Source organism: Mus pahari, chromosome 3, assembly GCF_900095145.1.
Source record: "Mus pahari chromosome 3, PAHARI_EIJ_v1.1, whole genome shotgun sequence".
Lineage (NCBI taxonomy): Eukaryota > Metazoa > Chordata > Mammalia > Rodentia > Muridae > Mus > Mus pahari.
Genome location: NC_034592.1, coordinates 147,899,136 through 147,911,490, shown reverse-complemented (window position 1 = coordinate 147,911,490; position 12,355 = coordinate 147,899,136). Strand labels below are relative to the sequence as shown.

Genomic DNA, 12,355 nt, shown 5'->3' with positions numbered 1-12,355 from the left:
GGGGGGGGGGTGGTTGGTTCTTGTTGTTGCTGCTGTTTTTTTTTGTTTTGTTTTGTTTTGTTTTGTTTTAACATGTAAGAGCATTTACTTGCAAATATGCCATGTGTATACAGTATCCACAGGGGCCAGAAGAGGGTGCCTGACCTGGAATCAGAGAGACAGGCAGTTGTGAGTCTCCAGGTAGGAGTTGGGAACCAAACCCAGGACCTCTGGAAGAGCAACCAGTGCCCTCAAGCCCTGAGCCATCTCTCCAGCCCCCTATCATAAGGACTTTTGGGGAGAGGATTAAACTCTTTGTGGAAATGCACGGCACATGAAAACTTGGTGTGGTTTTTTTTTTTGTTTTTTGTTTTTTGTTTTTTGTTTTTTTTTGGTTTGGTTTTTCGAGATAGGGTTTCTCTGTGTAGCCCTGGCTGTCCTGGAATTCACTCTGTAGACCAGGCTGGCCTCGAACTCAGAAATTCACCTGCCTCTGCCTCCCAAGTGCTGGGATTAAAGGCTTGCAGCACCACACCCGGCCTCTTGGTGTGGTTTTAAATCTCTGACTTGCCCATCCCTTCTCTGAATATCCAGATGACCTCAACCTCTAATTCCCTCGAGATTTCATTCTTCTATATCCCAAAGCCCAGGGATGCTTCACGCTCCAAGGAAAACAAAAAGAAACCCCCAACACTTTCCTACAACAGCCCCCCTGAACCTGCGGGTTGTCAGCGTTGTGAGAGGGGAAACTGAGGCAGAGCTAGGCTTTGAACAGAAGCAGTTGGACTCTCGGGTCTTGATTGTCAACAACATATTCACTCCACTGTCTATAAAGTCTACGGGAGAACATGGCTGAGATTCAGTTAGCTCAGAGAGCTAATGGAATCTGGATCACTCTGAGGTGGAACCACAGAGGGCTGGTGTGGTGGCACTAGCTGGCCAGTGAGCCCCAGGGAGCCGCCATGTGTCTTTGGCATTAGGAGAACATCTTTTGTTTTCTTTTTCAGCTCCTTACCGGTTTGTTAAATAGAGCAAGAACCTCTTTTTTTCTTCTTCTTCTTCTTCTTCTTCTTGTGACTTCCCTTTCATTTAAATGGGAAAACATACATTTCAAAGGCATTCAATAGCTGCGTTGAAGTCTTGGGCTCAGTCACAATGTCCCCATTGTGGCTAGAGGACTCCCTGGCCTTTAAGCTCGGGTTATAAAAATTTGGTCTGAGCCCAAAGTCTGGCTTTAATAGAATATTTTAATTTTGTTTAATGAATATTATTTTAAGTCTATTTGGCAGTTTAAAAATGTGTTCTTTTATTTTCAAATTAAGCTTTATCCGTGACCTGTGCTTTCGTGGGGGTGCGGGTGCAGCGCGCAGTCAGGGTGATAATGATACAAGCTACCATTTATTGAGTGGTTACTATGTGCCAAACGCCCTGTGAATGTGTGCCACCTCATTTAACATGCTCAGCCTTTTCAGGAACAGCAACTGTGCCCAGAGGTGGCAGAGCAAGGGCACCGCCAGTGGCCAAAATTCACACCAGCTCTGTCTGAGTCTGGGGCCTGTGCTTTCAACCACAGCCCACGCACTCGCCACACAGATCCGCTGTTGCCAGGCATACTGCTGGCCTCTAGCACAACGCCCTGTCATCCTTATAGCTGGCTTATTAAACGCCGACAAACAAATGAGCAGGACCATAAAGCTGAGCCTCTCACAGCGACATCTTTACATTTTTACCACTGCTGATGGTGAAGATCCTCATTATCAGTATCCTGCCCCGTTTTACAGATTGGGAAACTGAGGCACAGTGCACTAAGTCATCAACCTCAGGACACACAGCTTGGGATTCGTGATCATAGCAGGATTAGCTCCGGCCATCGTTCGAGCTCCACCCACTGCTGGTACAAACAGTTTGTCATATTAATCTCTACAGAAAGGTGCTTTATAATCCCTGTTGTGCAATTGGGGACAGTGACGGGTAGGTAAATGTGCCACGACATCAACTCCACCAGCCCATAGTTTCTGCTCCCAATCTCCACTGTACTTAAGAATATATATTTATATTAATTATATTATTAAATCTTATTATTATATATTTATCCTATATCATATTACTATAATTAATCATACACACACACACACACACACACACACACACACACACGACCAGCAAGGCTCCCATTTGGGGAAAGCTGATTCTTCACACCCTATGCCATTTTCTAGAGGAGCAGAGAGCAACTCTCAGGATGCCCAGTGCACTCTGGGGCATAGAAGCTGGTACCCCACACTCGCTGAGCTGGGCTCCTTTGGATGAGCATCTGCAGCATTGCTTTCGTCTCTTATCCTTCATCTGCTGTGGGAGCCGTAGGAAGCTCTGGAGAAAGGTCTAAGAGTCACAGCAATACCTTCTGTCTACCCCAGGATCATCAGGACGACGACAGAGATACAATTCCAGGACACTGGAGTCCTGTTCTTGTCTATCTGTCTCTCTGACCCTAGACAGGGAAGTGTCACTAGGGTAAGGACAAGAACAAAGGCTCCAAGAAACACAGCGTGTCTTTGGAATGGTTTATGAAATACTCAACACACATCCTCTTTCTTGTCAATAGACTTTATCTTGCCATACTGCAATGGGTCAGGGGTCAATGCATTTTGTTCTCAAGGGCCACAGCCAGTGTGTCAGGCACCGTGGGTTGCAAAGTCCCAGTAATAACACTGAGGTTATCATAGTGTGACTGCACTGGGCACAGCCGGCTGCAGGGTTGCAGGCCAGCCAGGTTGCAGGATTCAACAGCCTCTTGCTCCAAACACGCCTCGGCTTCCACAGGGCAGGATCCAAGGCTCCGTGGGTATAGCATCCTCCTCCTCTTCTGAACCCTCTATTCTGACTCCCCACGAATACCCATAAAGCAACCCAGGAGGACTGACTTTAAAATCTGCCTCCCCAGGGCCTACCTGGAATCTGCCTGTTCTAGGGGCTCGGGATCAGAACTGGACATAATTCTGCCTCTGGCACAGGCCGTAGGACTCTGACCACGCGTCTCCATCTGTAAAATGGAGATAATAACAGTCTACTCTATCCAGAAACAAAGCAAAATATTTCTTGAGTGTAGCTCCTGGCACAGAGCACATCTTCAATAAACAGGGGGCAATTGGCTGTTGCCAGTGACTCTGGCACTGGCAACACTTAAAAAAAAAAAAAAAAGGTTTCACTGGAAAAAATATTTTTAAAAAGGCAGACAGACTTTCCAAAGCAAGTTTTAAAAGTTACCCTGAGGGTCCCGGGGTGTCAGCAAACACCCCACTCTGGATCAAACCACTGGTTACCCTCCCTGTGCCTCTGTCTCCCGGGTCTGCATCTCCATCCCTGTATCAGTCTCTTTCTTGTGATGTCTGAGCAACATGGAGACATCCCGTGAGTTTCAGACATCCTTCCCCTAAGCGCCCCCTTCCCTCCATATCCCACGTGCTAGCTTCTGAGGGTGGGGTGGGTGGGGTTCAGTGTCGTCAGTAAGAGGAGAGCACACGTGAGCTCAGGATCTTCACAGACCGGAGGTGAATAATCCCCTCAGCTTCATTCTTTGTCACGGCTGGCTGGGGCCAAAACTTAGACAACATGGCTACAAGTCACAACTTGTTTTGCCACTTGAGACCACGCATCCCAGCAGAGCAGACAGCCTGAACTTCCCCCTTGCCTTCTCAGTGATGAAAAAGACCAGAAGTACAGGATCCCCCGTTCCCCACCCCCCAAGCCCACCCCTTCCCAACCGAGCGGGTCCTCAGACCTTTGCTGGAGAGATAAACGGGGCTAGAACATTCCTAAACAAAAGTCGACCTGTGTGTAAATAGTGCACACCCACAAAAGCAAACAACCTCTTTGGGCTAACACCTTTTCTGTCTCTCAGAAGAGGCTTAATCCCTCTGTGGAATTCCCATCAGCACCTGGGTTGGTACCAGAGTCAGGGTCATGCAGATACACTCTGTGTGTCTCTCAGGACGGCAAGGGCAAGGGCTTGTCTTCTCACTGTGTGCCCCACATTAAAAAAAAAAAAAAATCACAGAAACAAAAAAAAGAAAGATATGGGAAACTGTTAATATTTCAACCACAAAGTGAGAAAACTGACCTGGAGGCCCCAGGGCACTTTAGCCTCTAACTCTCACAGATTTGAACATCCGGAGGAGTTATCAGTGGTGACAGACAGACCCAGAACCCATTTTTTTCTCTAGAACAGTGAAAAAACGTTCCAGAGAAGACCGCCATTCCAGACTCTGTCTCCTTTTACCACAAGACGTCTTTGCTGTTCCTCAGAGAGCACAGATCAAGTCAAGAGCAGAAGCACACCCCCTCCCCCCCATCCCCTTCTGTGTCCAATTCAACCGAACGCGTCTAACAGGCAGGAATTCGGACTTGGCTCGGGAGAGAGTGCCGGTGGCTGTGCCCTGCTTTCGTGACCTTCAGTGGCTGATGTATGCACTTGGAGCCCATGACCTAATGCACTTGGTTTGGCTTCTCTTCTGGTCCTAGCAGCCTGTAAAAAGCTATGGAGAATTCCCCGTGTTTTCTCATTTGGGTCAAGAAAATAAAATCGATATCTAAGTAACCTTTTTAAAAATTTAAAGGCCTGTACAGCCCCCAAACCACGGAGTGTTTACACCTGGAAGGTGGCTGTCTCTCAAAGCCTCTTAAAGGTGCGAGATACGGTAACCGCGCCTTCCCAAGAAGCAGCTAAAAGGGACTTTTTTTTTTTTTTGACCTAAGCCAAACAATGACATTTAAAACTCACGTTAAAGCAATTACCATGCAGAATCTGCCCGTGTTTTTCCCATTTCTTAAACAGAAGTGTGTATGTTTTCACATAGTTTCCTGCTGTGATTTTTCTTTCTTGGCAAACCCACGCCGTACCATGAAACCCAAAGCATTCACGTTGCAGGGACAATAATGGTGGAAACAGACCCAGCCGTCCCTGCCATCGTCATTTTTCTTTACAAAATTAAAATGTCTACTGGCTAACGCCTGGTATATTTCAGGTCTGAAAAACGCTGCTTAGGAGATGGGCAGAGAAATGACAGAAGCCCCACTCTAGAGGACTCAAGTAGTGAGTGTTCCTCCACATGTGGGAGTCCAGAGCCTCATTCTTCGAATGGAGGAGGGGTTGACTTTCATCATTTCTCTTGCAATTACAACCCCTAAGAGCTGGCTGTTCCCTGAATGAATGAACACAACCAGATATATGTTTGTCTCAGTTACACAGTCTGAGAATCCACAGACTTTTAAAAATTAATTTTACTAGCTAACCAGACAGAAGGGGAAAGTTGGACGCTGTTGACATCACACACATTTTATGGTACAGGCACGACACTATGACAGAATAGCTCTTAACCTCTGTTAAATTCTTCACACATTTTAAAAGATGTTTAAGTTGGCGCTATCTTACACTGACATTCCTGCTTTAAACTTCAGCGTAGATTCAAAAGTACAAATTCACATATCAAAACACCAGAAGCCGGAGGCACATCTGCGTTGGAAGAGCACTGTAATTGCCAGAAGGCAGAGAGCAGGAAGCTGTGGCCCTGTTCTCAGTAGGACGGTGGGCTAAGACCTTGGGTTCTCGTACCCCTCAGGCCCCACTGACCACAAGCCCGCCTGTCCCCACATTCGGGCCACACTGATGGCATCCCTTGACATTCTAAGTGGCCAAGACGAACCACTCCTGTTACCCGACTCTCGAGACCACCTGTTCCAAATTACTTTGTCCTCCAAATGTTTATAATTGAACTCCAGACCAGCACACACCCGTAGCAATACAATACAGTGCCTTCCGGTAAAGCTGACCCGAGCTGTGCCTACCGTAACGTTTAGGGCCTTCCCTCCCTCTGCCGGTAAATTTATTGACTCATTTTAGGAACAGAACTAGACAGTGTTAATATAAAAGGGACAAATTAAATTAGCCCTCGTAAATAAACAGCTATTCTCCTTGACAGAACCAGACCCAAATGGCTAAACACGAGTGCCAAGGTTTCTATTCTTGTTTTCTAAATACCGAGTGTAATTCCCATCTATTTAAAACAACAGCAAAAAACCAAACCAAAACCAAAGGAGGAGGAGGATAAAAAGAAGAAGAGGAAGAGGAGGAAGAAGAAAATGAAGAGAAGGAGGAAGAAGAAGAAAAAGAAGAGGAGGAGGAAGAGGAAGAGGAAGAAGAAGAAGAAGAAGAAGAAGAAGAAGAAGAAGAAGAAGAAGAAGAAGAAGAAGAAGAAGAAGAAGAAGAAGAAACAAAAACTTAACCATGGCAGCTTCAGAAGATAATTTGTTCTCTGTATGTTCAGAATCATCCGAGCTGAGTGTCACCCTCCAAGGGCAGGGGGAGAGGGGTTTCGAAGGACAAGGGTGAGGCACCCATGGGGAACTGAAGGCTTGAGTTTCATCTGTGGCCTGTGAGTTATGTGCTCAGTGACTCAGTTTCCTCCCTCACAAGGCTGAGCTCTTACTAATAACACTCGAAGGACTTCAGTAAAGAGCTGCCAGAAAGATGGATGAGATGAGGTGACTGTTGTCCTCTGCATTCAAATTCTGGATGTGTGCTGATTGGGTGTTTGTTTGTTTGTTTTTAACAATGTGTATTTATATAAGAGAGTCTTAAGTGTGGTCTATAAATGAGAAAAATGCTATTAATGTCACTTCCGTGAAAGTGAGAAGAAAAAGGTGAACACACATACATTCTCACACACACATACACACACACATACTTACGCACACACATATACTCACACACACATACACACACATATACTCACACACACATACACACACATACATACACACACACACACACACACANACACACACACACACACACACACACACACACACACACACACACACACACACAGCTTCCTTCAGCTCTAGGTACACCAGGCAGGTACTTTCCTAGCCCTGAATTACAGCTACAGAGAAGTTGCTCCTGCGGGTCAATTATGGTGACCAAGCCGATCTGTAGCCACCAGTTGTCATTTCAAGCATTGGTCCCTAATGGAGGGTTTACCCTCTCTGGATTAGAAGGTGTTAGGCAAATACCATTAGGCCAGTACTGTCACTGGCAAATTCTCCACTAATTCTCTCTCTCTCTCTCTCTCTCTCTCTCTCTCTCTCTCTCTCTCTCTCTCGTGAGTGTGTGTGTGTGTGTGTGTGTGTGTGTGTGTGGTGTTTGGGACTCTTGAGTGGCCTTGGATGCAGAGGAGGAAGTGGGGTGCTCAGAGTCCGTGAGTCTGGAATCAGGAAGAGTGTTGAGACTGAGCGAGGAATGAGAGTGTGTGTGTTCTGTCAACAAGCCATGTTTTCTCAACTTGAGGGTTAAGCCTCTGTAAAGGGTTCCTTCTGGGCAAACGCCTTCCACCCTTTATTCAGAACAAATAGCAAGAGAAATGTTTCCTGCCCACAGCAGAACTCAGTCCTGGTGACAGGCAGAAAGTGTGCCGTCTGGGAGTGACTCTCAGCCCCCTCTGCCTGAAACCTCAAGATCTGAGCCCCACAAAGCTAAGCAATCCTCCCCCTTCAGAAGCCTCGGGGAAGGGAATTCTCTCCCTTAAGGCATTTCTGTCTCCCTTTGTATCTGGTGCCCAGGTGAGAATCAGGTAAATGTATCCCTGGCCATTTGACAGGAAGCAACACATAACACACACACACACACACACACACACACACACACACACACACACACACTCCTCAGCGCTTTGGACACTGCCTGAAAGCTAGACTGAGCATCCTTTATGGGCAGGAGGCCTGCCCAGCAACGACCAGCCCTGCTACAACTCCAGCTCCCACCATCGGCTTAGATGCAGGGGCTTCAGCAGCTGACCCGGCTGAGCAAGACCTCTCTCCTCCCTTCCTTTTCTGACAGCCATTGCCTGTCTCCCTGCCCAGAAAGGCATCTGTTGTGGGTCACCCTGAAACCCCACTCGCTCTCAATGAGAGCCTGCGCTTTCGCCATTCGACAAGTTTATTGCTGGCTTAATGAGCTTCCAAAGGGGCATCGCAGCTGAGGACACCCAACACACATCTGGTGATGGTGGTGGGGACAGAGAAAGAGTTCTAGCCCTGAGCTCAGCTTGCGCTGGTGACAGTTGGACGGTTGGCTGCTTAGTCCTGGTCTACTCCCGCCACAAATTATCTTTGGGAAAATAGCTGAAAAAAAAAAAATAAGGAAATGGTTTTTCTTCTTTGTGGGGATGGAGTCATCTTGTTGTGGGGGAAACATCTTAAGTGGACGTGCCTGGACTGTGTATATGGTTTTTCAAACTGCCAGAATCTCCACGGCGTGTTCAACCCAATTCTGAAAGTGGCGGGCTACGCCGCAGACCCGTTTTACTGTGGGCTTTTCCACTCTCTCCCGACAGCAGCTAGCATTTTATCAATTTATCCATCTGGAACAAGACTCGAAATCTCTTACACGCGATTTAAAGCAGCAGGCTTCGGCATTTTGGAAGCACAGTACTATGGGTGGTCCCCCGTCCCAAATGCTAACCCTGTTACAGGTCAGCAAATCATGTTTCTTTATGATGCGTTTAACCCAACACAAAGGCACGAAAAGATGCTAGAATTTAGGTCGTTTAAAAACAGCACTTTTAAAAATAACATAAAAAACAATCAGGGCACATATCTTTTAATTTTTACTTCACATTTTTAGTTATCTGATACTAGGAAAATAATATATGTTTCTGGGTTATTTTTATATACTTGAGTGCAGCGTTACACAAGCGCTCAAAGACACAGGAAGAAAATATCATTCTTTGAAGATAAAACAGTTTATCGAGTTGTGAACTAAGATACAAAGGGGCATAGGGACCTAAAAACTAGTTTAACACATGCAGACACACAGACACACTCACACACACCCTCATACACACACTCATACCACTTCAGGTTCTCTCAGATCTATTCATACGTTGTTTTTTTTTTTCTACAATTGCAAATATTCAAGTTTCAAATCCAAGCTCATTATTATGCTCAGTCACAAACAAGATTCCAAACATTATCATTTCTTACATAAATAGCCCATTAACTTTCCCCAGTTTGAAGATGTCTAAAGACAGGGACATATTAGGCTTGGGGGCCTTACAGATGCTGCAGAGAAGCAGGAAGGGGGGCATTTCTTGGGTAAAACTGCACAATGGTCCTTGACAAGGATTGTTTTGAAAAGACCCAGCCTTGGTCCCCACAGGCAACTGTGAATGTTGGGGTCTAACACACCTCTGAGGGCTGGTGTCTCTTTTAAGCTGACCCATGCTCTGGTCATAGGAAATTCTTTCATCCTAGCATCAAGGGCTTGTGGAATTAATAGAATCGGCTTCAAATACACCCACTGTCCCCAGTTATAGTTTCCTTGGGGCGGGAGCTCCCGACTCAGACATAATTCAAATGCTTCCCCGGTGTTTGTAAATCCTAGTATTTTCTCTCACTTCGTTAAACCTTCCCACCAGGAGTGACTTCTGTACCTCGCACGACATATTTATATATAATATCGCGTTATATATTATATACTTAAAGTCGTTAAAAGTTATGTAGCATTTCGGACGGTGGCGGGAAGAGGGAGGTTGGATAGGCTATAGCGTTTCTGCCTTGCTTTTTCCGCAGGCAAGGAGAGAGGGCTGTCAAGTCTGAGCCCTGGGATGGTTTGGGGGCCCTATGAGCCTTGCAAGAAAATCTCACATTCAACTGCAGAGCTTTGAGGCTTTAGCGATGGGGCGCCTCTCTCTAAAACTCCATGAGCTTGAGAGCTATTTGAAATGCACTGAAGCTAGGGCCAGTCCACAGCTGCCTGGCTAAAGTAACTCCTGTCTGCGCGCTCTCCCCTTACTACGAAACCCAGTCTAAGCGTCCTGATGGAAAGTTGTGTTAAGTTTCAGCTCCAGCTTGAGCGCCCTGAGCTGGACCAATGTAGGCTACAGGATAGTAAAGACTTTCCAAAAGAAAATCGACGTGGGGGAGGCTGGGTCACGGGCCCCAAGTTCCAGCGGGATGCCGCGTTCCTCGGCCACCCACCACCCCAGCCTCGGGCATCAGCTTGTCTCTGGGATCCTTTTGGGTAGAATCTGAGATTCAGCACAAGTCTCCTGCGAGGCCAGACAACGAACCAAACGCAGAGACCCGGCCGCGTCCTGCACTTGTCCGGCGCACTGGAGTTGCTAACTTCAGTCACTGCGCCCCGCACCCCCTCACCTGGAACACGAGGGGAAACTGAGGCCTTGAGACCCAAAGGGATCTCGAGACTGGATCTGTTGTCCTCGGCCGAGTCTCCGCTCCTTCACTGTTTACGGGGTTCCCGGGAGACGCGATCCCACCCCGTGTCCCCGAGCGCGGTACTCACCCGCACAGTGCAGAGGCGTCCCGAGCGGGCCGGGCTGGGGGATGGCACGCGGAGCGAATGTCGCAGGGCTGCAGCAGCCTCCTGTGCCGGAGACCGGCCCCCTGTCCCGGCCGCGGGTTTCCTGCGCCCCCGCCGGGCCGCGCCGTGCGTGGGGGCCGCGGGGCGCGGCGCTGGCTCCGGGCGGGGACTCGGCCCTGCAGTGCGCGCTGCTCTCGCTGCTGCCGCTGCGCTCCCGGAGGAGGGACGCGCCGGCCTCCTCCCTGCGGCGACGCCCACGCCGCCTCCCGGCCCCGCAGCGTCCTCACCGCGGCCAGGCGCGGCCCCAGAGAGTCAGCAGTGCAGACTGGGACCGCACACTTGCATTCATCCGTCCATCATCCACCCACCCATCATCTATCTATCCATCCATCCATCCATTCATTCATCAGTCCGTCCACTCGACTGTCCGTGTCGGGTCAACTGCTCCACTACAACAAGACCAACTCATTTTCTGTCGTCCTGGAACTTTGCATCCACGTTGAGAGTGGGAAACACGAACAAAGAGTCCAGGGAAAAGGCAGCTGGAGAAAGTTGTAAATACCGAGGAGCGCGAAAGAGGGGCTTGTGGGTGGCGGGGCAGCAGAGCAGTCCAGGAAGATGTCTCTGTGGAGGTGTCACCTCAATTACAGGGAAGAGTGAGTGTGAGGGTGAGTGTGTGTGTATTAGGCCAGAGGTCAGCATTACTGTTTTTGTCATAACTCCCCCCCGCCCCCCAACGCAAGGTTTCTTTTTGAAGATGGAGGTTTTCGATTCAGGATTCAGTTGAAGGGGCTGGCCAGCAAGCTCGCTCCAGGGATCCTCCTGCCTCTGCCTTTTAGGCGCTGCATTTTAGGCACCTGCTGCCACACCTAACATTTTATGTAGCTACTGGGGATCTGAACTCAAGTCCTTCTGCTAGCACGGTGCTTTAATGACTATGCCATTCCCCAGTCCCAGTGCCTCCCTATGGGGGCTCAACTGGCTTCAGTTACTGCTGATGCTCAGGTACTGGGACTTCAGGTGTCTCCAAGTCAGGTTTGGGGTCTCTTATCAGCCAAACCAGTCAGTCTCTGGGCCCCTTATGAGTCCCTGATGGGAAACTAGAAATGGGCTTCAGCTGGACCCCAGTGGTGAAAAATCTATTCCAAGTTTACAAACACCAGCTTCTTTTGGCCTCTAGCTGTGCTCAGTATAGATTAGGTGACTCTGAACTCTGACTTCCTTGTTCCAGAAGCTCAGACTCTAGAGGATCTGATGCCCTCTGCTGGCCTCTGTAAGCACTGCACTCACATGCACAACTTCCCCCATACACATACAGACAATAAAAATAAAAACTAGGGACTGGAGGGATAACTCGACAGTTAAGGGTCCTGTTAAGACCCTGGTTAAGTTCCCAGAACTCACATGGCAGCTAATAGCTATCCTAACCAGGCCTGCACATGGTACACAGATATATGTACAAGCAGGATGCTCATACACAAAAATCAAATCAAATCAGAACCAGTTGTGAACCCTTTCCTTGATTTAGAGAGATACTCACCTGTATGTCTATTTTATGGTGGTTCTTTAAAAGGGCCCCCAACTGTAGATGGGTCGGGCCCTGGCATCGCTGGCTCTGTCTCCCGTCTTGTCTGTCTCCTTCCCACCACAGACACCATACCAGAGGAAGTATCTACCATTGGCATGGCTGTCCCCATCCAGTGAGGAGGATCCAGGCATCTCTCCGCATCACAATGACTCTTTTGCCTTTTAGAAGCAGAGTGGACATCTGCTCTTGGATTTGATTTTCTCATCCAGAGCTCAGAGGCGAGACTCTTGTATTATTGTATTATTAATAATTATGTCTTATTACTGTGTGAATGCTCGGAGCTCACACCACCGAGGCACTTCCCACCAAGGCTGTGGCTGCCCCCAGCCATGTTCCACATATTATCCACCCCATGGGGTCATCTCAGAAAACACAATGGTGTACTCGCTTGAGAGTCTCAGTATTCCCTAACA

General features: G+C 48.2%; 1 protein-coding gene across 1 annotated transcript in view; it reads right to left on the bottom strand.

The window, feature by feature from the left end:
* Eya2 (EYA transcriptional coactivator and phosphatase 2) overlaps positions 1-12,073 on the bottom strand; it is a 169,394-nt gene extending 157,321 nt beyond the window's left edge. Inside the window, exons 1-2 of the mRNA XM_021193000.2 lie at positions 12,031-12,073; positions 10,337-10,679 (exon numbers count right to left, since the gene is read on the bottom strand). Of these exons, the coding sequence (XP_021048659.2) occupies positions 10,337-10,679; positions 12,031-12,073 (386 nt within the window). The remainder of the gene's footprint in view (positions 1-10,336; positions 10,680-12,030) is intronic.
* Positions 12,074-12,355: the final 282 nt, after the last annotated feature.